Source organism: Misgurnus anguillicaudatus, chromosome 22 (genome assembly GCF_027580225.2).
Source record: "Misgurnus anguillicaudatus chromosome 22, ASM2758022v2, whole genome shotgun sequence".
NCBI lineage: Eukaryota > Metazoa > Chordata > Actinopteri > Cypriniformes > Cobitidae > Misgurnus > Misgurnus anguillicaudatus.
In genome coordinates, this window is record NC_073358.2 from 49,412,343 (window position 1) to 49,440,019 (window position 27,677).

Sequence of the window (27,677 nt, forward strand, 5' to 3'; positions counted from 1 at the left end):
CTTAATGGTGTAACTACTCATGTAACAGTCTTTAAATAGGGAAAACATGGAAGTGTTTGGTGGCTTCTAAATTCATCCCTATTTGGAGCCATAGGAATGAATGGGGCTATGCTAAATGCTAACACATTCACAACGCGCTGTATAAAGATTAAGTGCACGCATTGAAAAAAGATGGGTATGTATTAATTCATCTAAGTTAAGGTAAGAACATAGTAAAATATTGAAAAACAGTGGTGTTTTCCTTTAAAATTTAATAGGAAAAATAGCACGAGCACACTTTCCAAACCAAACATTCAGCAACAAGAAGCTAGTTGGGTTTTAATGATGTTTAAAAATGATTGAAAAGAAAAAGTATTTTGGAGAATTTTGTAATCCTGTTAAATTAAGTCTTATTTATGTTGAGCCGTTATCTGTGAAGCGTGACTGAATATGTTATTGCGGTCGCTGTGACCTTTTAATAAATATATATTTGTACAGTGATATTTAACTCTGCTATAACAAAACAAAAGTGTGGTCACACTTACACACCCCATCATAGCTCAGTAACTTAATGTTCTGTTATCAGTGTCCAACAATACTGAATTATTTCCACCACCACCACCTGAAGACCTGCCAATCACTTCTGTGACTCCACCCCCACCGGCAAACTTTACATTTCTACCCCCACCTCCTCCAATGTGAGTTGTGTATTTGCATTTTGTTCACAATACACAACACTTACACTTGAAATGTACTATGGTTGTACATGGCACCATACAACATTACCTAAAACAAGGTAATATTATGTTATTATAAGACATGTAGCATAGTAAGAGGATTGGATTTTGTTGAAATACCTTAAAGTTTTTTCTGTTACACGAATGTGTTAATCATTAAATGGGTGATTCTCACGAAACCATTGAAAGACCACAGCATTAATGATTGTAGCTTTAAAATGTGTAATATAGTAACATTAAAAAGCATCAGAATTAACACAATACTGTGTTCTACCTTGCACAATGTGTGATTTCAACATAAGAATTTATAATTGGAAATTTTATCTAATTTTCTGCTGAAATTCTCATTACCGCAATGTGTCCGGCTGTGTTTGAACATGCGTTATGTTGTAATTTAATTAAAATAACACAAAAATATTAAGAAAAAAATGGATGTTTTGCTAGACTACTTTAGATGACAGAAAGAATATTTACTTAATATTCATGTATAATAATAATGAAGACAAATTACGAAAATGATGTGTCCATGCCTGATGTTCTCATCCTCCGCAACACTTTTTGAGACAGTTTAAGCACACATACAGAATTTTAATAAAGTTTGATTTTGAGTGACCAAGCACATGGACCAGTTACTTCAAGATGGCTACCAGATAAGAGAATTTTTTTTACAGTTAATTTGAAATATTGTCTTGTCAGAAAGCTTACACGACATTTTGATTATCATTACCGCAACAGATGCTTATTAAATGTTAATTTAATTAATAGAAGCATAATTCTTTGATTTTAAATGCATGTGCAGAATCTCCAAATTATGTTCTTTCAGGTTTGTCATGTCATTTTGAAAATATGTCAGTGTTGATGTTTTCTGACCGTTGCGGTAATGAGATTTTTTAGGACTAATTTTATTAATTATGTTACAAAAAGTGTTAAATGATAAGTAAAAGTTTTTAAATTAATGTTCCCATTTACTCCAGACTTTGTTTTTCAATGTCTGGTGGGAAAAAAAGTAAATTTAAGCAATTTTTACATTTTCATGCTTGACATTTTTAAAACCAAGTTTTCGTGAGAATCACCCAAATAACGTATTATGAATCTATGAACTGTCTTTTATGCAAAGACACTCAGCTTTTATAAAAAATCCTGATAATTTACTCACCACCATGTCATCCAATATGTTGATGTCTTTCTATGTTTAGTCGAAAAGAAATTAGGTTTTTTGAGGAAAATATTCCAGGATTTTTCTCCATATAGTGGACTTTAGTGGACCTCAACAGTTTACAGTTTCAATGCAGCTTCAAAGGGCTCTAAATGATCCTCTAAAGGGTCTTATCTAGCAAAACAATCATCATTTTTGCCCAAAAATAAAAAAATAAGTACTTTGAACCACAACTTCTCATATTACACTAACTGTGTAATGCGGGTCGCCGTGATTTCACCAAGTAAGATGTGATCCTGGATCACTGTTTTAATCAAAGATACCCCAACTTACCCTTAACTCAAACCCTAACCATTTTCACCCTCAAATTAGTGTGAAATAATAGTTTGAGGGGTATTTTTTAAAAGCCCCTAACCCAATCCTAAACCTAACATACACCCTAATCCCACAATCTTATTGGTTAATGAAAATGTTGATCCAGGACCAACAATGGCGTTGATCCAGGATCACATCCTACTTGGTGAAGTCACGTTCACCGTGTGATGCACCAGCGTGACCTTAATATGTATTACATAATCACGTCGAAAGATCACGCATGAGGTATGCGAAAATACCGCTTTAGTGTTTACAAGTGTGGAGAAAAAGGAATGTTCTGAAGTTGTTATATGTGGAATGATGCTAATTAATGTCTTTGTGTCAATTTATTGTTTTTAGTGGTCTGCAAGTATGCATTTCACATAACGCGTTACCTTTCGGCCCAATTACGTAATACGTAACGTCACACGGCCAGTGCAAGACGAGAAGTTGTGGTTTATAAGTACATATTTTTACATTTTAAATGACGATTGTTTCGCGAGATAACATAAGACCCTTATGCCTCGGTTGGGATCATTTAGAGTCCTTTGAAGCTGCACTGAAACTGCAATTTTAAAGCGTCTATAACACACGCTGTTTCTGCGTATCTGATGTTAATCTGGAGTACTACCTATAGAGGTATACATCCTTCATATCTCCAACGAGTCTTTAGTTTTATTAGCTTTACAAGACAAATTAGCTTTACCGATTCTTTTCAATAACGTACGGAAAAGTTCAGAAGGAGGAGTTACGAGCTGCGGGAGGAGTGAGTCACGAGTCATGCAACACTTTATACAACACTAGATAACTTATGATTCACTACATGTTCGTGTTGTTTATATTATATGCACTTGCGCGACGATTTCCATCATAACACAGAAGTCATACTTCCTGCATGCAACTTATGACCAGGTTGGGACTTTTCATTGAAATCCAGCGTTAAACAAACACACATGCGAAACTCTGCTGCTACCCCAGATAAACAAACTATATCCACTGTTTCTATAATGCTGTCTTTCTTCTCCTTACATCCCAAAACACACTTTTTCTTTCGTGCCATTGTTAAGTCTTGATAAAAACAAAGCTGTCGTGTGAAGTGATGCCTGTGACTTAGCGTCCTCAGTTCTCGCTCTCCCGCTGCTTGACGTGTGGGTGCGGTTTTCCAAAAATAAATGATACGTATAGCGTGCCCATGAAACGCAAGCTGGACCTGTAATCGAAAATTTTTTTTCGAAACTTGTACAAACCCTGACAAAGTGCATTCGGCACAGAAATACTATGTAACACGTCCAACTGCTTATTTGACACTTTGCATTTGTTTAGCATGAGAAACCAACTCTTAAACTGTGTTAATAAGTCAGAATGAATGAAATACCGTTGAACTCCCCCTTTAAACTGCATTAAAACTGTTAACTCTTGTGGTCCACTAATGTCCCCTATATGGAGAAAAATGTTCAAAATGTTTTCCCCCCCAAAAAACTTCAGACAAATACATCTTAGATGACATGGGGATGAGTATATTTTTATGAAAGTGCACAAACAAACAATTTTATCAAACTTGGCCTACATAGTTTAGTTTCTAATATCGCAACAGCAAGTTAATCGTGTTAGTTTATAGTCATCAAGGCATAGTGCCATGGTACCACCACAGTTATTTTCAGTAGTTTATTTATGTATTGAAAGTAAATACAGAAGTACAATGAATATATCATCATCAAAGGACATATGTGAGTGCATTTTAAAAGTGAACTTGCATTTACAGTCACTGTATTTACATTATTTCTATCCAAATGACTGAGAGAGACACATCATAGCTGTTGTTTTGTGCGTTTTTGTAAACAGGGATCAGCTTCTGGACGATCAGTATGATGATGTGGGATTAATGAACACAACATCTTCACAAGGTCATCAGATCTCTTTGTTCAAGTTCATAAAAAAAAGATTTCCAAATGAATGTTTAATATCCACCCTCAAGCAATGCAAGATACATATGTCAATCATCTTTCAGACAAGCACATTTGGAGTAATTTTAGTAAATTTCCTTGCTTTTACAAGCTTTATAATGGTAGAAATCAGGGAACAACTTATGAATTTAAAGGAAAACACCACCGTTTTTCAATGTTTTGCTATGTTCTTGCCTCAACTTAGTAAATTAATACATCCCTATCTTTTTTCAGGGCGTGCACTTAATCTTTGTACAGCACGTTGTGAATGTGTTAGCATTTAGCCTAGCCCCATTCATTCCTTAGGATCCAAACAAGGATGAATTTAGAAGTCACCTATAACCGTTTTCCCTATTTAAAGTAAGTATGGTGGCACAAAATAAAACATGGCGATTAAAAATAAAAGAGAAGTTTGCAGCACTTCGACGTCGGGCGCAGTAATATTGATGGAAGTTTAAGCGAGAGGGGGAGTAGTCAGGAGTAAAGATGTTTCTACTAAGTGTTACAACCTAAGTGCTCTTCCACCAAACAATATAGTTCTCATTTTTTATCCACTTAAAAAATCACCACGCTTTTAAATAGGGAAAACATGGAAGTGTTTGGTGGCTTCTAAATTCATCCCTGTTTGGATCCTAAGGAATGAATGGGGCTAGGCTAAATGCTAACACATTCACGACGCGCTGTACAAAGATTAAGTGCACGCATTGAAAAAAGATAGGGATGTATTAATGAATCTAAATTGAGGTAAGAACATAGTAAAATATAAAAAAACTGGTGTTTTCCTTTAAACTCCTAAAAAGTGCATTCATCCTTCACAGAGGTAATCCACACGGCTCCAAAGGGTTAATAAAGGTCTTCTGCAGGTAATATATGCGAATTTGTAGAAAAGTATCTATATTTCAAACTTTATAAACTGTAATAACTAGCTTCCGGTAACGAACGGTAATGCTATTCACGCGAGAGTTTAAGCGTAGTTTTAGCTAGTCATTATAGTTTATAAAGTTTGAAATATCAAAATGGCATCGATTGCCCACAGAAGACCTCTATTAACCCCTTGAACCCGTGTGAAGGATGGATGCACTTTTTGGGGGTTTAAAGTCAGAAGTTGTTTCCCTGTTTTCTATCGTTATAAAGCTTGGAAGAGCAAGGACATTTACTAAAATAACTCTGAATGTGTTTGTCAGAAAAACGATGGACATACGTATGTATCTCAGATTGCTTGAGGTTAAGTAACTCATGGGTTAATTTTTATATTTTGCAGTAATATCACTTTAAGACATTGTAAAGCATGATGATTTATACTATTCCTAGCTATATCTGTTGATTTTGCTTTATTAATGGATTTTGCTCTTTTTTCTACATTTGTAGTAATCATCTCTCTTTTCGGTTTTAGATAAAAGCAGCAATGATTTTCAGGTAAAGAGAAATGTTTATTGTATTTGCTTGTATAGCTCTGTTAGAAAGATCATGAACTGTTTGAAATAGCAAGTCCACACATCTTGTGACACTTAGTAAAAATAGACAGAGAAGTAGCCAACATCTTAAAGGAAATGACATCTTCACATATAAGTCTAATTGTAATATACTTGAGACAACTAACCAAATACAAGCAACTCTTATTGTATTCAGCTCTGCTCAACATTTATTAATAATCTCTATTCAACACTATTATTGAACTTTATAGAAAAGGAAGCATGACATATTTTTCTAGGCCAACCATGGAAGTTAGCGGGACACTGGTTTTGAATAAGTTTACTTAATTCAAGAAAAAATTTCTCACCCTATTGGCAGATTTGTTTGCTTGTTTTAAGCACACTTTCTCTTAAAGGAACATGCAACTTTTTGGAAGTTTAGCTTATTCACGTATCCCCCATAGTAAGATAAGTCCATACATACCTTTTTCATCTCTGTGCGTCCTGTAATTCTGTCTGACGCACCCACCGCTAGCCTAGCTTAGCGCAAAGACTGGAAGTAAATGGCTCCAGCTAGCATACTGCTCCCAATAAATGACAAAATAATGCCAACATTTAAATTTTTATATGTTGTGATTTGTATAGTCACAGCGTTTACAAATAAAAAGGAGACACAGCCATCTTTCAACTGTATACATACTAAGAATTATATTCTCCTTTAATGGGAACAGTATGCTAGCTGGAGCCATTTACTTTCAGTCTTTGCGCTAAGCTAGGCTGGGTGCGTCAGACAGAGTTACGGGATGAATGGAGATGAAAGGGTATGTATGGACTTATCTAACTCTGGGGGATACGGTGAATAAGCTTAAGTCCCAAAAAGTAGGCGTGTTCCTTAAAATTTGGTATTTTTTGACTTGACTTATTTTCTTAGGTCATTTTGCTCATCAAGAAAAAGCATCTGGATATAAGAATTGTTTTATATTTCTACTGAAAACAAGACAAAAATACTAAGTAGGAAAGTCATTTTTTGCCGTGCAAAAGTGTATGGGAAAAATTAAAGGCGGAGTCCACGATGTTTGAAAGCCAATGTTGATATTTGAAATCACCCAAACAAACGTCTCGGTTACGGATGTAACCCTCGTTCCCTGAAGGAGGGAACGGAGACGTCACGTCGTGACCGACGAATTGGGAACTCGCTTAGAGAGACCAATCTGCTTCGAATACTACAAAAAACGCCAATGAACTTGGCATTGAGATATTTGCATAATGCTGGCGCCGCCCCGCCAGGTGCGTATATAAGGCGCACGTGCAAATGAGGAAATCAGCTTCTGTTCGCTGAGAAAGCCGGAAGGTGACCGGCCTAAACAGCAGGTGGCAGCACCTGTGGCGACGGGACGTGACGTCTCCGTTCCCTCCTTCAGGGAACGAGGGTTACATCCGTAACCGAGACGTTCCCTTTCAGTCGGTCACTACGACGTCACGTCGTGACCGACGAATTGGGAATCCCTACCAAAACGCCACTAGGGGCTGACCTCTTCCAGTGTCTGCGTAAAGCCCTCCGGTTTCCACTTAAGGATAAGGAGAATTAGGTTTTAAGGCAGAAGGCCGGGCACTAGATGTTCCTTTAACCCCACAGTAGTGCCAGCAACTGGGAAGCGCCCTACCAGAGCGGAATAGGAACGCTGCGGAAGCCACCGCCCCGTTAAGGGCTATTGGTGGGCGAAAGTCAACCGTAGTTGAGGTAAATGACAGCCGTGGCTGTGTAAGCAAAGCAGTGCTCTGCTAAGGGAAACGTGGGCTAGTAGGATTAACCCCACGGAATAATACTCACAAAGGAACCCGTTGGGACGCAATGTGGAGCCCTGGCCAAACACGTAGGTTCGTAAGAATACAACTAGTGAAAGGCTGACAGCCAATGCTCCGCAACAAAGGCTGTCAAGGCAGTGGAGGGAGCAAATCAAACCATTACGCATTTTTGCTCTGTTAGCCTTCCATACTGAAAACTCAATTTGGAGCCTCAGTCGGAGGCTGCAAGCCGACTTGCGAGTCTGCTCTCCGTGCCCTCCCTGGTGAGGAAAGAACACGAGAGGATACAGGCTCGATACGAACATTGTAAAATCTAATGAACGTATTAGGTGTCGCCCAACCAGCAGCTCTACAGATGTCTGTTAGCGAGGAACCACGAGCTAATGCCCAAGATGAGGCAACACTCCGAGTGGAGTGCGCTCTCAAATTAAGGGGCAAGTAATGCCCTGCAAATTGTAAGCTAGGGCGATAGTATGAACTATCCAATGAGACATCCTCTGCTTAGTGACAGCTTTCCCTTTCTGCTGGCCACCATAACAAACAAAGAGCTGGTCTGAGGTCCTGAAGCTTTGCGTGCGGACCACGTAGAATCGCAGTGCGCGTACGGGGCACAACAAAGCCTCGGTTGGGTTTGCCTGCTCCAAAGGCAACACTTGCAAGCTCACCACCTTATTTCTGAAGGGAGTGGTGGGAACTTTGGGCACGTAGCCTGGTCTGGGTCTTCAGTGAGACAGCAGGACCAAAAACTAAAGGCACGAATCGTCAACAGAGAATGCATGTAAATCTCCTACTCTCTTCATGGAGGCCAATGCTAGCAGGGTCAGAGTTTTCATTGATAAAAACTTAGACTCGCACACTGCAAAGGCTAAATCGGAGACCTGAAGGCTTCAGCACCAGGGACAGGTCTCAGGAACAAAGAGGGAGGGCGCGAGGGGTGTAGCCTGCGAGCGCCTCTTTAAAATGTAATAATTAAATCATGCTGGCCAACTGATCTGCCGTAGATAAGTGAGTGATGAGCAGAAATAGCGGCGATATCAATTTTAATGGCGGAGGGACAGCCTACCATCTAACCCATGTAAAAGATATAAAGCATAATGTTAAAGGGCATTCTCTGGGTCCTCGCGTTGCGAAGAGCACCGGGTGACGAGAAGGTTTCATTAAGCGCGTAAGCCCGTCTTGTGGACGGTGCTCGGACCGCGTCGATGGTGTTAGATACCGCTTGCGATAAATCACCTAAACCTTGCGCGCGCTCAACGACCGTACATGGATATCCACAGGTCGGGGCGCAAGTGCCAAATGTGCCCCTTCCTAAGAAAGAAAGTCCTTCCTCAGGGGAATCCGCCAGGGAGGGCTGTCGCGAGGAGCATTAACTATGAAAACCAATTCTTGGTCGTCCAGTACGGACGATTAATAAAAGGCTCTCCTCGTCTTGCCTGACTTTGCACAGTGTCTGCGCAATAAAGCTCACTGGAAGGAATGCGTATTTACGCACCCCCCGCGGTCAGCTGTGTGCCAACGCATCCACGCCGAGGCTGCCCTCGGTTAGTGAATAAAATAGGCGACAGTGGGTATCGTCCGGCGACACAAACAAATCTATCTACGCACAACCGAACTTCTTCCAAATTAGCTGGACCGTCTGGGGGTGGAGTCGCCATTCGCCGGGGGCGCAGCTCGGAAGCGCGTACCACTGTATTGAGCGATCCCGGGATGTAAATGGCACGAAGGGACCTCAGATGCTTCTGACTCCAAAGGAGGAGATGACGAGCGAGATGCGACAGGTGACGAGAGCGCAAAACCGCCTTAACGGTAAATAACGCAACAGTCGCAAAGTTATCGGTGTCGACAAATACATCCTTCCCTCGCATCTCCATAGCGGAGCGTACAAGTCCCAGATATACAGCGCACCGCTCGCGGCAGTTGGGGTGCTATGCACACCCCAGACTGCAGGCCCGTCATACGTGGCTGAACATCCCGTGCTTAGGGCATCGCATGCTACAGAATGCCAGGAGACCCCTCAGAGGCATATCTTGCTATCAGAAATGCTGGGTCTACTACGGGGAAATTTAAATGACACGCAGGTGTAGTGTTTACACAATGTATGCCGGTGCGCCACGCTCTCCTCGAGACTCGATCGTAAAGCCAACGCTGAAGCGGTCTCATATGACGCAGCTCGAACAGTGTCACGGCTGCAGCATGCTGTCATATGTCCAGGAGCTTCTGAAATTGTATCAGAGGGACCGCGTACTTCCCTCGAATTAAACCGAGGCAAGTCAGAACTGACTAGTTGCGCGCTCTTGTAAAACACGCCAATTAGTTGATCGAGTCTAATTCCATACTGAGAAAAAGGATCCTCTGCACGGGGCAAAGTTGCTCTTTCCCAGTCGACCTGATGACTTAAACGAGCGAGATGCCGAAGCATTAACTCTCTGTGTTCGCGCACGTCTGCCAATAACGGCTATTTATAAGTCAACGTAAATAAGCAGAATGCGAACAACGCTCTCTCTCTGATATTTTAATGCCGTGACTAACACTTTCATGGAGACACGGAGAGAGAGAGACAGCTCGAATGGTGTACTTAATATTAATATGCCCACCCCACGACGCAGAGCGAAAAAACGGTCTAAGGCGAGGGGAGATGGACACAAAAGTACACGTCTTACAGGTCTAAAGCTGCAACCGATCTGAATATTGAAATACGAGCCTCGGCGTTATCATCCAAAAAGACCACCTCCGTAGAGCCGGTGCGTAAATCAAATCGATCGGAACCCACCGCGTATTTTGGGTACTATGAGATAAAGGCTGGAAAAACCCTATCATCATATCATCATCTCGGTAAGAGGGACCGGCTCGATAATCCTACGCCAGCAGGACATCGACTTATGCACGCAGTACATGTGCATCGGACACTTTCACTATAGTGAAAACGAAAGCCCGAGAATTTCGGGGTTGTGCCGGTAATTGTATTTCGTAACCGAGGCGGATCGTGCGTAAAACCCAACGAAACGGGCTGGGAACTGAAGCCAAGCACCCAGGCACCGTACGAGGAGAATTAACGACACTACCAAAGTACCCGCGGTGGGGCAGCGAAGCGAGACAGGTGAGACTGCCGGTGCGTCTGCCGTGACAGCATAAGCATCACAGTATGTGTGTGTGTGACACTGACCTGAGCCCGCTGAGGGAAACGGTCGTCCGGTCTCCTCAGCTGAGGACGCAGACACCGAAGGGGTTGCTGGTGATCCGGTCTCCTGAGTGGAGGGCTCGGACTCCTCAGAACACCCGCTGGCGATAGAGGAGAGGTAGGGTGAGCTGGTATGTGCCCGCTCACGGCTCTCTCGATCCTCTGGAGACCTGGAGAGGGAAGAGGAATGCACTCTATGTGTGGTTAAGTGGGTACCGGCTAAAAACCGGTGGAACATATGCAAACCAAGAATTTTCCACCCGACCCTCTATCGGGGGAAGGAGCGAATCACCGTCTCCTGAAGAGTGATCCTCTGCCAATCCGGGTCGCCCGCTTACTGGCCACTTAAACTCCCGATTTCACGGGAAGCGGCTAAGCGGGCGGGGCGAGCTGCTGACGACCGGTTCCACCGCGCTGCCGAGATGGGGTCCGAGGAGGGGAACGAAGGTGGTCGCCGCAGCACGCCGACGGCGAGAGGCAGACTGAGGAGCCGGCGTGGTGGTTTTTTACCAAGGGCAGCTCTCCTTCGCCGGGCATGACCTAAGAGATCGCCTCAGTCTGCGCAGTGGAGCTGTACGACTCCACGGCCTCGCCGAAGAGGCCGGTCTGTGAGACAGGAGCATTCAAGAAGTTGTTCTCGCCTGCGTCCGTTAGCCAGACACAGCCAAAGGTGGCGATCTTGAACCACTGTGGTGAACATCGCACGACTGAAGGTCGCGGCTTCCCTCGTAAATCCTTGGTGAACCTGTAGCAACGTTATTGCGTGCAGGGCTGAAGCCGCCTCTCCGCATGCCTGACAGACAGCGCCCGTAACCGGACGACTGTCTACAAACACGGGAGGGAAGGGTTGGGTGGTCCCTCCAGGAACGCAGCTGCATCGCAACCCCCCGCTCCACTGAAGGGGTCCCCGCCCTTAGCGGCTCCCCTGGTGAGGGAGATGAGGGGTGAAAGCTGAAGCTGAACGACCGGATGGCCGAAATCACGTCAGCTCTTCGTGCCGTCGGGAAGAAAGGCACAGGAGCAGAGGACTGAGAGGCCCGAGCAGCTCCGAAATACCAATCACGTGGGCAGTACGGTTCGGGCGGAGAGGGGTTAACCTCTCCAACTCTACCGTTTCCGCCGCTCGAGCGGGCACGGCCGCCATCTCCGGAACGACTCCACTTCGGAGGAAATTGGACACCCCTCTGATGCTGCAGAAGTGAACGGGACCAGGAGGAGGTCCAATGGATCGGCAGAAATCGTAGAACACGACTCTGCCGTCTCCACCGGAGCCTCAACCGGCTGAGGATGAAAGGCCGGTAGGTGGAGGACGTATCCTCCGTCCTACTCAGCGTAGTGATGCGAAGAGCGTCATGCGAGCGCTTGACAGCCGCACCATGGCGGTGTCAGCACTGCAAAGACGCGGACAGCATTCCCGTAGAAACGTCAGTCGTCTCCGCAATCCAAGAGGGTTATGCTCTCACAGAGAGAACAAAAACTCCCCACGAGCGCAGCCTCAGAGTGCTTGATGCCCAAGCATGAAGACAGCGCTCGTGACCGAAACTGGAACCCTTATACCTCTCACATCCAAGATCGCACGGACGAAAAGCAATCCTGAAAGGACGCCGATCTCCGAATATACGAGAGAGTGGCTGTCTTTAAAAAGACACAGAGCTCTCACGTATCACTCTTTAGGGAAATCACTCTTTAGGTGCTCAGCTGATGCTGCGCACAGGGAAAGGCAACGCACACACTAAACTCAAAACAAAAAATATGCAGAGCAGTGGAATACTGCGAGCGTCCGCTGTGTTAGTACTGCTTGTCAATCAACTTCAGCAACCGTTCCCAGAAGAGCAGAGAGTAGCTTCTCAGTCAGATAAAGCCGGCTTTCGAAGCGAGAAAAGCTGGTTTCCTCACTTGCACGCGCGCCTTATATACGCACCTGGCGGGGCGGCGCCAGCATTATGCAAATATCTCAATGCCAAGTTCATTGGCGTTTTTTGTAGTATTCGAAGCAGATTGGTCTCTCTAAGCGAGTTCCCAATTCGTCGGTCACGACGTGACGTCGTAGTGACCGACTGAAAGGGAACACGCCCCTACCCCAATAGAATCTGGACCTTCTGTTGATAGACCCGCCTCACACATACGCAACCCGGATTTGATTTGCTATAAGTGTGTTTTGGTAGTCGGCCCGTCTCCTTTTCCAACGCGTTTTTCAAACATCGTGGACTCCGCCTTTAATGGGCTTGGGGTTGGCCTACAAAAAAAGTCATCCCTTCCTGTCTATAAAGTTCAATAATGGTAATTACTGCAAAAATATATCATCCACTCTATTATTCATCTCTATTGTATTATTTATAGTTTTAATGGCCGTGTTTGCGGGAATAGATTTTATTCATTGATTTGGTAATAAAGTCAACATTCTTACTTCTGTATGTTTCATGGCTGTTGTAGGATTCAGGTGAGGAAACGTATGAGGATGTTGAAAGCAGCCGGTGAGAGCCAAACAAGTCATTATTATTATTATTGCTCACACTCTTGCTTACATTAGAAGTGTTTTTCATTTGTATTAGAAAAAATAATTTAGTTATACTCTAACCACTGTTATTTTAAGTAATTGAGAATAAGTAAATCTAAACTCCACTGATGAAAATAAACACTATCACCTCTATCTTTACAGGCCAGAACGTGACAAAGAACCAAGTGAGAAAATGAAAACAAGCAAATCGAAAGAAGTAAAGAAGAAAACTGATAAAGAAGAAAAGAAACGCTTGGAACAAGAGAGGAGAGAGAAGAAAGTTCAGGAGAAGAGAGAGCAAGAAGCCAGGAAGAAATTCAAAGTAATTATGAGGAGCTCATATCATGTAACATATCAGTTTTAAAGGTACAGTTTAGCTAAAAATAAAAAATACCCCATGATTTACTCACCCCCAACCAGTTTTGATGTGTGTGTATATATAAACACATACAATCTGAGTTATATTAGTAAATGTCCTGGCTGTTCCGAGCTTTATAATGGTAGTAAATGGTGCTTCTGATTTAAATCCCAAAGACTGACTGAGCGAGTGCGTTTCCAGACGTAGTGAAGATAAGACGAGAAATTATTAAACATTGCACTTTCACCCAAACTGCATTACATTACAAGATCTAATTTCATTTGAACAGATCTCAGAATAAAGGGCTCTCAGACTCAGTCAGGCTCACCGACGTTACATTAGATGTCCAAATATCAGTTGCGAAACCGATTGCTGTTTTGGGATTGGCTTGTAACTGGCTGTGTGTTTAATAAGTAGGGATGTGCAGGGTGGGTTTATTTATTTATTTATTTATTGTAGTCATGGCGCCATTTGGAGATCTGACTGGTAAGCGTTACAAGTGCCGTCCACAGTAAAAACTGGGGCTGTGTTTGACATGGTGTTGCGCAGACCAACGGATCACTTTTCCGAGTATGTAATTCAATTAATGCTAGATAACATTAGATAAATCCGGTGCTTTTTCCACAGCTCAGAATCTGAATGTTGATAACCGGCCGGACTGGTAAGATCGATGCGTAATATTTTTCCTCTACAAAATTATTAACCACCTCATACCATGTGGATTACTTCTGTGATGGATGGATGGACTTTTTGTGGCTTCAAATCAGAAGCACCATTTACTACCATTATAAAGCTTAGAACAGCCCGGACATTTACTAATATAACTTAGATTGTGTGTTTTTCTGAATAAAGATAATCATATACATCGAGGATGGCTTGAGGGTGAGTAAATAATGGAGTAATTTTCATATTTGGCTGAACTATCCCTTTAACTCAATCCCCTCCAGCCTTTTCCTTAAAAGTTGCCCCGCAAGCATTTTTTGTGATTTTTCACAAAAGTTTTACAAAATGCCTTCCAACAAAATTTTCTTCTAAAAATAAACATACAAATATATCAAATGAAAGAACAGATCCTCTCAGATGCTTTCGAACAAACAATAACCAAAAAACAAACAAACAAAACAGGAAAAAAATTAATCCTTTCTATATTTTTTTTCTCTGCTTATAAACTCTTAAACATGGATATTTTTCTTTTAAAATACAATTTGTTTTAGCAAAAAGCTGAAATAATTGCATTTTTGTGAAGAGAATTTTTGTTAGAGATCATATTCAGAACGATTATCAAAACATACAGAGAGTTTAAAATTAGTAAATAACTTTTTTGCTTCAGATTTTTAAAAATTGGGTAAATCACTGTATTACAGATAACATAAAAACTTATCAGGAACATGTTTTTTATGCAAATATTTTCTCTTAATTGACGAGATGGTGAGGAAAGAGTTAACATGGTTTTTGTGGCAATGCCAATTTCACTTTTTATCATCTTATAGCACAATAAGAATCTCAAAACCACATCCGGCTTATAGTTCACCCCAAAATGATTTGTCACTCAACAAGCCTTTTTGAAATTACCATAACATTTTTGTGATTATTTCATCATGACCCAACTTTTTTTTAACCAGGGTAGTAAAAGTATTTTACTTTAACTTTAATAAAACAGAGTTGCATTTGCATATTAACACAATTGCAAAAATAATATGGACATGCTTTTGTAAAAACATTATTTGCAATTTTTATGCATGGTTATACTGTAAACATACACTCACCTAAAGGATTATTAGGAACACCTGTTCAATTTCTCATTAATGCAATGGTGTAATGGTGTGGGGGATGTTTTCTTGGCACACTTTTGAGCATTGTTTCTGACCATGTCCATCCCTTTATGACCACCATGTATGCATTCTCTGATGGCTACTTCCAGCAGGATAATGCACCATGTCACAAAGCTCAAATCATTTTAAATTGGTTTCTTGAACATTACAATGAGTTCACTGTACTAAAATGGCCCCCACAGTCACCAAATCTCAACCCAATAGAGCATTTTTGGGATTTGGTGGAACGGGAGCTTAGTGCCCTGGATGTGCATCCCAAAATCTCCATCAACTGCAAGATGCTATCCTATCAATATGAGCCAACATTTCTAAAGAATGCTTTCAGCACCTTGTTGAATCAATGCCATGTAGAATTAAGGCAGTTCTGAAGGTGAAAGGAGGTCAAACACAGTATTAGTATGGTGTTCCTAATAATCCTTTAGTTGAGTGTAGTTTGTAATTTAGTCGAAAACTGACATTGACATCACTGTCGTTTCTGTCCGGACAGATCGAAGGTCCGATTGTTGTTCTTACAACAGTGAAGGCAAAATTGGACCGCAAGGCCGGTAAGAACAAACTTCAACTGAAGCAGGGCGAGACCGTCGAGATCGTCCGCAAGACGGGAAACCCAAAAAACTACTGGCTCGCCAGAAATAGAGAAGGCAACTGTGAGTTTGTCCGCCACATATCAGTGTTTATATGGAGTCTGAGTAATATTAATCATGTGAAATACATCATGTGTAGTGTTGTTATTATTATTGCAGTAATTAATTACAGTAACATGTTATAGTGTCCTTGTGTGGTTTAGGGTTGATTCCATCTCATTATGCATAATTTACTGCTACTATTACTATAATAACTATGTGTAATCTATTACAAAGACACTAAAAAAACGTGTTACCCATGCTATGTTTGTTGTGTGACATAGACATGAAAATCTTTATAATGCTAAACTAGACCTTATTTTGCTTATACAAAGTGACCCAAATTAAATTTGTGAATATCACAGAGTTATTTTAGATTAAAATAGTATAAGCAAGCTCAATATATTTATTATATTTAATAATCTATTTATGAATTTCCAAGTCATTTTTTTCCATGTAGTGTATGTATACATAACACTTCATATATTGTACAGTTCATTATATTTCCTATGTTTTATTTACAGTTCTTACTAATATGTGACAAAGTGCAAATCGCTGAACAGCAGCATCGGTTATAAAGTTTAATAGCTACGTGCAAGTTCCTTTTTGTTTGTCTCTCTTTAACTAGCTACGGTCAGATGCTATTTTAACTTTGTTTCTGTTGTGTGTGGGTTTCCTATAGATGGTTTTGTAAAGCCTGATGCAGTAGACGATTGTACTGCGATAAACACATTGAATGTCAACTATGATATGGAGGCAGATGATAAGTAAGAATCTGGACACATCTTTAGATTATACATTTGAATCTTGATTCTTTAATAGCTTCATTAAATAACATCTCTAAATCCTCTTTTCAGTCTGCCAGCTGGTAAGACACTATCATTTTATTATATACACATGGAATTGACATTACAAATTATTGCCAGTCAAATTTATTTTTTCACTTATTCATGTTTTGACTCCTAACATCAGTTGAAGGCGATGCTGACGTATATGAATGTCCAGAAGAATTTCAGGAAGATTTCGGGTGAATATCGTTTAAGTAATAAAAACCTTTCACACATCATTTAAATGTTTACTTATCTGTTACATCTCCACTTTACCATGGTTTAGCTGCTTCCCTCCTCCACCACCTCCGGATGACTTTGAATGTAATAATGATGGTGAGTATAATTCATTGTTGTTTATAGATCAACTGGTAGAGCATTGTGTTAGAAAGCGCAAAAGGTTATAGGTTTGAGCCCCAAGGAAAACATGTTTGGATTAACTCCTTCCCCGCCATTGAAGAGTTATCTCGTCAATTAAGAGAAAACATTAGCGTAAAAACATGTTCCTGATAAATTTTTATGTTAATCTGCAATACAGTGATATCCACTAGATGGCGCACTTACCCAATTGATGAAAAAACTGAAGCCAAAATGTTATTCACTAATTTTACTGTAGTAAAATATATATGCATCAGGGAAAATAAGTATTTGACACATCAGCATTTTTATCAATAAGGGATAAGATTTCTAAGTGGGCTATTGACACAAAATTTCCACCAGATGTAGCCCTCAAGCCAAGTATTGAATTCATACAAAGAAATCAGATCATTTAAGTATACAAGTTGAGTCATAATAAATAAAGTGAAGTGCTGATTGGCAACTTTTCAAAAAATGGCTGGCAGGGAATGAGTTAAATTATACTGTGCGTCTTACTGTGAAATGTACTGTATGTTGCTTTGGATAAAAGTGTAGGATATGCAGATGTAAAATCAGTTTCAAATCTGGGGCATGGAGGCAAATTTAAAACAATGTAATAATGAGCATGCAAATGTATAGAATGAGGTTTATTTATTTTTACCATATGTGACCCTGGACCACAAAATAAGTCATAAGGGTACATTTTTTTTATTGAGATGTATGAATCACCTATAAGTTGAATAAATAAGCTTTTTATTGATGTGTGTTTTGTTAGAAAAATGACAATATTTGCATGAGATACAACTATTTGAAAATCTGGAATCTGCAAATCATCTTTAAAGTTGTCAAAATTAAATTACTAAGTAAAATAATAAATACATTTTTGATATACTGTATTTACAATGACTTTTGGCTTTAAAAAAAGTGTCATTTTGACCATACAATGTATTGTTGGCTTTTTCTACAAATATACCCATATGCTGGTTTTATGGACCTGTGTCACAGTATTGTCCAGTAGATCAATACATCTGTTTAAAATATAATTACTTGGTTTATGATTTAATATTTAATCATTATTTTTGCGATGCTGTTCTGTTTATTTTTGTGTAAAGCTGCTTCGAAACAATGTAACATTGTAAAAAGTGCTAATAAATACATTTTGATTAATTGATTGAACTATCAATCGGTTGATTGATTGATTGATTGATTGATTGATTGGTTAAATGATTTATTGATTAATAGGTTTCACGGGTGATATTGTGAGTTCAACAGACCTCCATCCTCCAATATCTCCTGAACGGTAAGATCATGTATGCAACAAAGATGAATGGCAGATAAAGTACAGTTAGTAAATTATTAATGAAAGTGTTGCATTATGTGTCATCATTTACATGTGTCAGTCCCTAAAATGTTAACCCAAACATTATTCTTTGGGTGCTATTTTTGTGAAGTTTTTGGTTTATGACCCTTGATAAATTGTATATTAAAATGGATAGTTTACCCAAAAATGAAAATTCTGTCATCATTAACCCACCCTTTTGTTGTTACAAACCTGTATACATTTTTTTTGTTCTGATGAACACAAAGGAAGATTTTTTTTTAAGCAATAATTGTAACCAAACCATTTTTTAGCACCATTGACTTCCATGGTGTTTCTAGCTTGATTACTAAAATTCAGCAGAAAGATGTCAGAATTAAAATTTTTGGGTGAACTATACCTTTAAGCACAGCTTTAATATCATATCAATCCAGGACGGAAAATACATCATGTCTGTCCATTTAATCTGATTTGTGTCAAATTTCAAAAAGAGAAAGAGAAACATCACTTGAGAAAATGTAAAAATATATTTTTTTCTCTCGTTTACTCCAGTATTCCAAGATTCAGATCGAGAAGCGAGAAGGATGATATCCACACGAAAAACAGATTTGAGAAGGAAGAAAAAGAATTTAGAAAGAAATTTAAGGTATGGTACTTTTTTAAGACATTTTTGTGATGCTGGACCACAAACCAGTCATAAGTCGCAAGGGTATAGAAAAATACAAAAAAAAATCATTCAGATGTTTAAGATTATGTTTAATAAAGATATTTTGTAAATTTCTTACAGTAAATACACTGAAAAAAAATATTTATTTAATTTACTCACATTTTTAAGATAAGTGGTCGCTATCAATTTATTTAAGTTACATTTAAAAAAACTTTTGTGTAAATGTAGCTTAAATAAATTGAACCACTTACCTTTAAAAAAATGTGTAAATTGAATGAATAATTTTTTTTCAGTGTATAAAAAATGTATTTATCATTAGTAATATGTGTTGCTAAGGACTTTATATGGACATTTTTAAAGTCGATTTTATCAATATTGAGATTTTTTTCACTCTCAGATTCCAGATTTTCAAATAGTTGTATCTCGGCCAAATATTGTCCTATCCTAACAAACCACACATCAATGGAAAGCATATTTGATCAGCGGTCAAATGAAAATGTTGATAAAAAGTTGATCCGTACACTGAAAAAATTCTTTTCAAAAAAAATTCTTGGTATTTTTGTCTTGTTTTCAGTAAAAATATCTAAAGATTCTTAAATTGAGATGCTTTTTCTTGATGGGCGGAACGACCCGGGATAATAAGTCTAGTTTTTAGACAAAGTGAATTTGTGCATTAAACAAGCAAAAAATCTGCCAATGGGGTAAGCAAAAAAATCTTGAAAATTTTCTTAAACCCTAAATTCAAGAAAAATTCATGACAAATTTGCTTACCCCATTTTTTTGCTTGTTTTATGCACAAAATCACTTAAATTTATTTATTTTTGGTTTAAAAACTAGACTTATTTTCTTGTGTCGTTTTGCTCATCAAGAAATAGCATTTTAATTTAAGAATTTTTAGATATTTTTACTGAAAACAAGACAAAAATACTAATAATTTTTTTTCTTGAAAATAAAATCAAGATGTATTTTCTTGATGAGCACAATGACCTAAAAAAAGTCTAGTTTTTTGTTGTGGTTTTGTGTTTGTTCATTATTTAGTTTGAATCTGAAAATGGTTCTCTTTTCCTGCAGTATAAAGGAGAAATTACAGTGTTGTATCAAGCCACTGTTATACCATCAGTGAATACAAAGAAATTTGGTAATAAAGACTTGGTGGTCAAGCCTGGAGAGATCATAGATGTAATTACTCCTCCAGAAGGTAACAAAGTCATCTGTCGAAACAGCGAAGGGAAATGTAAGTTGTGCACACTTTCACACACTTTGTTGACCCATGACATTTCTTTAGCCATTAGAGATGAACTGTGAAACAAACTTCTATAGGTTTAAGTTTTAAAGGTGTGGAAAAAGTGCGAACAGCAGGACAGAAAAAAATACGATTGCTATTTACTCAAAGTCTATTTCTCTCTTTCAGTTGGTTATGTGTCCACTGCTAATATAGAAGAGTAAGTGCAGCTTTTCTCATCTGTAGACTGTAGAGATGTTTCTTTTAGATGCTTTTAGACTCATTCTGCTATCCTAAATAACTTATTTTGTCTCTTGCTTCCCTAAGGGACTGTCCTGTTTATGATGATCTTGGAGAAGGTAAGGTTAAACATGCTTTGTTAATGAATTATGTGAATGTTGTTTTTGTACAGTTGTGTCCCGAAGTGTTGTCCGGAGGGCATATTTGCTTTTAACCCCTTAACTGTCCCACATGTGGACCCAAATTGTTTATCTAACTATTAAACCGATAATAACACATTCTTAAACTAAAATAATCATGACACACGTTATATCTTTGGAAAGCTCTAAGAATGTAGTTTTCATTTGTCAAAGCCATGTAGTGTCATTTTGTTAAATGTCACTGACCCCACCGAAATACATTATAATTGATTATACCACGGGTCTGTTGAATGCTGTATTCTGATTGGCTGAGAAATGTTCCGTGGGTATGCTTTAATTTCTGATAACCGCACACCTAACTTGTCAAATGTCTTAAAAATAGGCACCAGAGCAATGTTTGTGGTATCCGTGGTATAAGAGGAATAACTGAATCCGATCCTTTTAATTATTTGAAAATAATGCACACTCTGCTTCGCGTCGTGCCGCATTGCACCTTGGGTGTGCATTATTTTCTTATAATTCAATTATTCCTTACTTATATAACAATTGTAGTGTTCATATTTTAAAACCCTTTTGCACTAATAATAATAATAATAATAATGCAGTGACAAACCAATGACACCTAGTGGCCATTGTTGGTAAATCACCTTAGTTTTTGTGATTTTAAAGGGGGCATATCATGATTTCCATGTTTAAGTGTTATAATTGGGTCCCCAGTGCATCTTTCAACTTAGAAAATGTGAAAAGATCAACCCAGTAACTTAGTTTTGATAAACCATTCTCTGCAAGCATGTGAAAAATAGCTAATTGAAATGTGGCTTCCCTTGTGATGTCAGAAGGGGATAATACCACCCCTTAATCTGCACTATCCAACTACGGCACTGCCATTTAGTGCAGAAATCAACTCATTTGCATTTAAAAGGACACACCCCAAAACGGCACATTTTTGCTCACACCTACAAAGCGGCAATTTAATATGCAATAATAAATAATCTATATGATATTTTGAGCTAGAAATTCACACACCTACTCTTGGGACACCAAAGATTTATTTAACATTTTTAAAAATGTCCCCTTTAACTTGAAATTTGGATCAAAACTAGTTGAGACTTATGACTTTATTTTTTACAATTTTGGTTTGAAACCTTTTTCTTTTTTATTGATTTTCAATATAAAATGTATACTTTATAGCGTTATTTTTGTTTAGTAAAATGAACTTGGTATAACAATTTTTTTATATAATATTAACAACTTTTCAAACCTCTCAATTTTGCTTAAAAAGCTAGGGTAAGCTTTACGCATGTGTGTAATTTTTGCAAAGCCTAATTAAATTCTTCTTAAAGCTGAGTTTCAGTGTGTACGCCAAGCATAACTACACGATACTCATGCAACATGTTTAATATGTCTTTCATAATATATTTGAATAATTCTCCAAAATTGCACATCAATTTTGGCCACTACTGTACTTGACTTTTATTTCTACAATTTATGTTTGCTTTGTCTTTTTTGTTACAGAGTGTATCTACGACAATGACTAAGCAAGCAAGGATAAACATACCTAGCGTGTTTAAACCCTACAGAAACATCATGTGCCATTTGTGTCCATGCAGTCAACTGTGTAACCCGGAGGAAACAATTTTTTACCTTTTGTATTGTTATTTTTATTTATATTTTCATGTGTAATGTGGGCATGACCCAGTAAGGGTTACAGGGCAATTCCATGCAAATGTCAACCTTATTATGAAAAGTAATGTTTTTATAAATACCTATGCAAAATCTCTGTTAAAGTTTTTAAAGGATTTTTTACAATTATTTTCCATAGTTAAGAAAGTGTACATTTTAGAATTGTCACATCCATAATGAAGAAATGCCACATACATATCTCTGCTTATTAATTCCTAAAAAATTAAATAAAATAATACTTAAATGTTCTTTGATTAGCTGTTTTTTATTTGTTGGGTATTGCTTCTGGTTTGTCCCTTTTAATGTACAGAATTCCAGTCTCACAAAAAGTATAACCATCTATATAACATCTCTTATCTGTAATCTAAAACATGGGAATAGACTGATATTTTTCTGATGTCTAGACTCTATCATCCATATTAACAGATTGTTCAATATATTGATAAATGCATTGTCTGAGAATTTATATTTCATGTTTTGACTGTAAGTGTCACATCCATAACGCTGGAATTGCTCTTAGGTAAGTGTCTTGTTTTAAATGTGGACTGGATATAAATGTATTAAACAAATTGCTGTGACAGATTAAGAAAATTGTTAATTCTCTCTCTAATGCACGCACATAAAATGTGCATATATGCACACACAAACAACCAACCACAGTGAGGGGTTTAAATGTCAAATTATTTACAGGTTATATTTTTATTATTAGCACAACAAACTAAATGGTAAATTACTGTGAAATTTATAAGATATACTTTTTTAATATTTTCTATGTATAGTATGGTACATGTTCAGATATTTTAGATTCTACATTTTGATTGGCTGATTGTATTTTTATAATAACAAGCCAGATTATATTATATTTTAAAAAACTTTTTAAATATCTTTAAAAAGTATTAATTACAATGCACAACCTGAAGTTTATAATAATTTAGTATTATTCGTTTTGTTTTATTTAGTGTGAAACCTGCAGGCATTTTTTCTTCTTCTTCCTCTGATTCATTGCGGTCTACAGGTGGCGCTGTTCGCCCGCTTTTCTCGTAAAATCAGGCACAGTGAAATGAAACCTAAATAAACTGAGAATATTGCGACAAACACTTTTTATTATGTAATTACATAATTTTTTGTGTTATGGTGCATTGTTATTCTATTGTTAAATATTCATGTATAAAGCAAAATCTGAAAGTATGTCTGCATTGTATGCACAAAATCAAGAATATCCCTTAAACTTCCTAATTTATAATGTAGTAACAGATAAAAGCTTTAGGAGGTAAACAATTTAATAACATTTTAACAATAACAAACACGACTTTATTTGTTTTATAACTCACATTTCGCTCGGAAAATCTGTATAGTATAAAAGCTAGAAAATGTTAAAGTTTAGCATTGTAGTTTTACCTCAAGAAATTCTCACTACACTCGTATATTCTTTTAAATGATCTGTTTAGTTTTATTTCAATAATGAATGATTAAATGATTAACGGATGAATTTTCGTTTACCAAGTTGCATGTCGATGTTTCTCTTGAAAAAAAAAATGAAAATGAATAATAAAATAAATTACTCCAAAATTATAACTGCACTCGTTTAAGATGCCGATCAAATAATCGTTTTATATAAATAAATAAAAAATTTTTTTTAAAACGTCCTGAGGTTGTGTCTGTAACATCGCGAGACTTTGCGAGAGTTCCGGTGTTGTGATGATGAACGTCTCTGCCAACATGGCGGTCAGCATCCGCGGCCGTCAGCCCCGGAGTGTACGGATGAGAGGCAAGTTAACGCCACCCACAAACCGGCAATCTTTAACAGCCAACCTCATTTTTGTGTCTTTACCACAAAGGCTTATATAGTTTTTCACGGCATCTTTATTGTGTCGTTTTTTGTGTTTGCCAGGTCGGAATGACAGCGGGGAGGAGAATGTACCGCTGGATCTTACGCGGGGTGAGAGTCACCATAAAGACAATAAACAACACTCAGTATCCCCATAAAGATTGTCGTAGTAACGCTCAGCAATTATTAAATCACACATAATCTATAGGACTGGGCCGCAATTCCAATGCAATTCATAAGTTTCCATCTCCATCTCTGGCCTGCTGAAGGTTTAGGGTGAATGAAATGTTTACTGCGTCTCAAAACCAAATTCAGTCAAGAATCCAAAGGCTTTGAGACATTGCTTTTGTTTTGATCTGTAATGCACAGCAGTAGAAGTTTGTGTTTGCATGCCAGCACAATACCTGCAATGCTTTCACATTATAGTTGTGCATTGGCTTAGCAGTGTTTTTTTGCTTTTTGCATGGAGATTACTCTTTGACCTCATGCTTGCCGGCATTCCTACAGTACCTCAGTATACTACCTAATAAAACGTCTTTAAAAGGTTTTCAGACACAACCTTAGCCTGTTCAGGGATGCAGAATATGATGTAATCTTATCTAAATGAAACATGCAATGCTTATATTTTGATATCTCAATAAAGCATGCAGAAACCCAGTAACTGGGATTGCAAAAAGTAGGTCAGAATATCAAATATGTGCTAACATCACTCAAACAAAAGATCTTAGAGGTATAATTAAGGTTTTAAGGGAAATTATGGTTCATAATTTGTCCATTGCATTACATTACGTTTATGCATTCGGCAGATGGTTTCATCCAAAGTGACTTTACAAGGTTTTTGCATTTACTTTTAATCTGTGTTTCTGGGATTAAACCCACAAGCTTTTGTGCTGCTAATGCAATGCTATACCATTGAGCTACAGGAACTTTGTACATTTTGCGGTCAGCCTGCTGATTGCAATCTTTACTTGCAGATTTTAACTCTTTGATTTTTGTTTTTCACAGAACCGTCAGATAACATGCGTGAGATCCTTCAGAACGTTGCCAAACCGCATGGAGTTTCCAACATGAGAAAGCTCGGCCACCTGAACAACTTTGTTAAGGTATTGTAGCTTTAACGAATCCTCTGTATGCTTGCAAAAATAATGAACAAAAGCACCAAACAGGTAACTGTCCTAAATAAAAACAAGTTCAAGGCAGGAGAAGGAAACTCAAGATGTCCCACCAAACCTTGGTTTGACCCCCTACTACAGTGGTTAGGGACAGAGGACAGTCTTGGTATTTTTTGGGGTTTTACAGGGTTAGGGTTAGGACAAAAGGATGGGTGGAGTTTAGGTTTAGGGTCTTCTGATGAGAGGAACAATGTTACTTGGCAATATTGTTATGCTTGTTTGCAATGGTTTTTGTTAGTATTGTTTGCATCCTACCCAACCCACAACACCTATGATTTCTCCACAGACGAGCACTTTCTTAAATTGTTAAAATTTGGATTCAGTCTGAGTGGTTGTGAGATGAATGCTGATAAGGATATAGATTAAGTTAAAAATGTTATATTTAGCTAAGCAGATCTGTAACATGTTAAACAATCTGTTTGTGTATCTTTTCACTTGTGGTTGTAAAGATTTGGATATATATGCAATGCCCAAATATAATGAATCATGTTAAAAGCCATCTTAAAATACAGCTATATCATTATTTAACTATGAACACTGATGCAGACACATTGTGTGAAGTCCTTTCTAACAAAGTCTGTGTATTTTAAAAGTGAATGTGTTTTATTTGTGTGCGTGAGAGTTTCATCTTAGTATTTTTAGCAATTAATAATGAGTATGTTTAGGTGCTAAATATGCGTAGATGTTGTGAACTTTCACACACGAATGCTCTCTGTGTGTGTGTGTGTGTGTGTGTGTGTGTGTGTGTGTGTGTGTGTGTGTGTGTGTGTGGCCCTTTAAGGGTGCTGACATAGAGGAGATCTAATCCTCTCACAGGGTCACATGACCCCCGCTGTCCGCCTGGGGTCTGACATCATCACAAACATATGCACATGCATGCACAGCCTGCTAAGGTCATTATGCTCCATAGTAACACACAAACAGGGTGTACGGCACTGATTTTACTATGAGGTCAACTTTATAGACTTATTTATCCATTAAGCACCTTATGAGCATGTGTATAAGCACATGATATGTTAAATGACTTCTTTTCCGACAGGTGCAAATTGAAAATAATGGTTCAGAGTGTCGTGTGTTGCTCCTGTTTTCAAAATATGTGTTTGTTGCGTAAAGTGAACCACGTGCATCACGTGTCTTGTCAAAATAAGTGCTTGCTGCACACGCGTCGGTTTATGATAAAAGAGACGCTCACGTTCACAAAATACTCGTAAGACACTCCCTTAACAGTAAACTCTAATTACGCATGAGATTATGCGAGTATCTGGCAAACGTAAACCCTTTAGACATGTATGCAGCAGGCACTTATTTTGACAAGACACGTGATGCGCATATGTTACCTTGATGCGTCGAACACATATTTTGAAATGACGAAGCACACATGAATGGTTAAATACAATATTTCACATTAGTACTGTCAACCGATTAATCGCATACAAAATAAAAGTTTGTGTTTGCATAATATACTGTGTGCAATTATTATGTATATATAAATACACACACACACACACACACACACACACACACACACACACACACACACACACACACACATACAAACATGTATAAATGTAAGATTTATTTATTTACTTATTTACAAAAAATATATACATAAAAATAAATATGTACACACTGAAATGTTTTCTAAATACATACATGAATTTTTGTGTGTGCATTTATGTATACATTATAATTACACACAGGACACACACATAAATCATACAAACTTTTATTTTGTATGCGATTAATTGTTTGACAGCTCTAATTCACATCTAGGGATGCAACGATAAATGCCGATATACACTAATAATACCTGGCCGATAACTATTCTGAATCGCACAGCTATTTCATGTACTACGGCTTTTGATCAGTAAGTGCTTATCGATTTGAAATCACTGTTAGTTTGAGTCGTTCATAACATGCATTTGAAAAATGCGCTGTAGACGAAGAACAATACACACGCAGCTATGATTACATGCAGCTCCAGGAAATGGCTTAAGGATATATTTATATTGCTGTTCTTCAAATCTTTTCAGATATTTTTATGATAATAAAGAATATGTATAATGATTATGTTTGACGAGTGTTGCTTTTTTCAAATGCATGTTATAAACGATTCAAACTAACAGCGATTTCTGATCGATAAGGACTTACTGATCAAAAGCCGTACTACATGAAATAGCTGTGAATAAGATCGGCTGTCCAATTCAGAATAGTGATCGGCCACGTATTTTTAGTGGATATCGGCATTGATCGGAGCACCCCTAATGAAAATACCTGAAAAGGTTTTGCGATTCTGCACAAGAGCGCCCTCTGGCTTTTGGATGTAGCGGCATTTCACCGTAATTCAT

General features: G+C 38.2%; 3 protein-coding genes across 3 annotated transcripts in view; all 3 read left to right on the plus strand.

Moving 5' to 3' along the window:
* The window catches only part of fyb1a (FYN binding protein 1 a), a 17,479-nt gene extending 768 nt beyond the window's left edge, over positions 1 to 16,711 (plus strand). Inside the window, exons 3-9 of the mRNA XM_073861118.1 lie at positions 566 to 677; positions 4,069 to 4,130; positions 5,563 to 5,585; positions 12,999 to 13,039; positions 13,225 to 13,384; positions 15,740 to 15,899; positions 16,558 to 16,711. Coding sequence (XP_073717219.1) covers positions 566 to 677; positions 4,069 to 4,130; positions 5,563 to 5,585; positions 12,999 to 13,039; positions 13,225 to 13,384; positions 15,740 to 15,899; positions 16,558 to 16,646 — 647 coding nt within the window. The 3' untranslated portion in view covers positions 16,647 to 16,711. The remainder of the gene's footprint in view (positions 1 to 565; positions 678 to 4,068; positions 4,131 to 5,562; positions 5,586 to 12,998; positions 13,040 to 13,224; positions 13,385 to 15,739; positions 15,900 to 16,557) is intronic.
* A 61-nt stretch (positions 16,712 to 16,772) lies between these two features.
* LOC141358902 (PML-RARA-regulated adapter molecule 1) lies at positions 16,773 to 22,577 on the plus strand. Its single transcript, XM_073860801.1, has 9 exons — positions 16,773 to 16,800; positions 16,848 to 16,902; positions 16,989 to 17,038; positions 18,302 to 18,359; positions 18,930 to 19,023; positions 20,116 to 20,278; positions 20,456 to 20,486; positions 20,594 to 20,625; positions 22,162 to 22,577. The coding sequence occupies exons 1-9, from the start codon at positions 16,773 to 16,775 to the stop codon at positions 22,182 to 22,184; spliced, it is 534 nt and encodes a 177-aa protein (XP_073716902.1). The 3' UTR covers positions 22,185 to 22,577.
* Positions 22,578 to 23,987: 1,410 nt separating this feature from the next.
* The window catches only part of rictora (RPTOR independent companion of MTOR, complex 2 a), a 33,155-nt gene continuing 29,465 nt past the window's right edge, over positions 23,988 to 27,677 (plus strand). Inside the window, exons 1-3 of the mRNA XM_055198361.2 lie at positions 23,988 to 24,097; positions 24,221 to 24,268; positions 25,163 to 25,260. Of these exons, the coding sequence (XP_055054336.2) occupies positions 24,028 to 24,097; positions 24,221 to 24,268; positions 25,163 to 25,260 (216 nt within the window). The 5' untranslated portion in view covers positions 23,988 to 24,027. The remainder of the gene's footprint in view (positions 24,098 to 24,220; positions 24,269 to 25,162; positions 25,261 to 27,677) is intronic.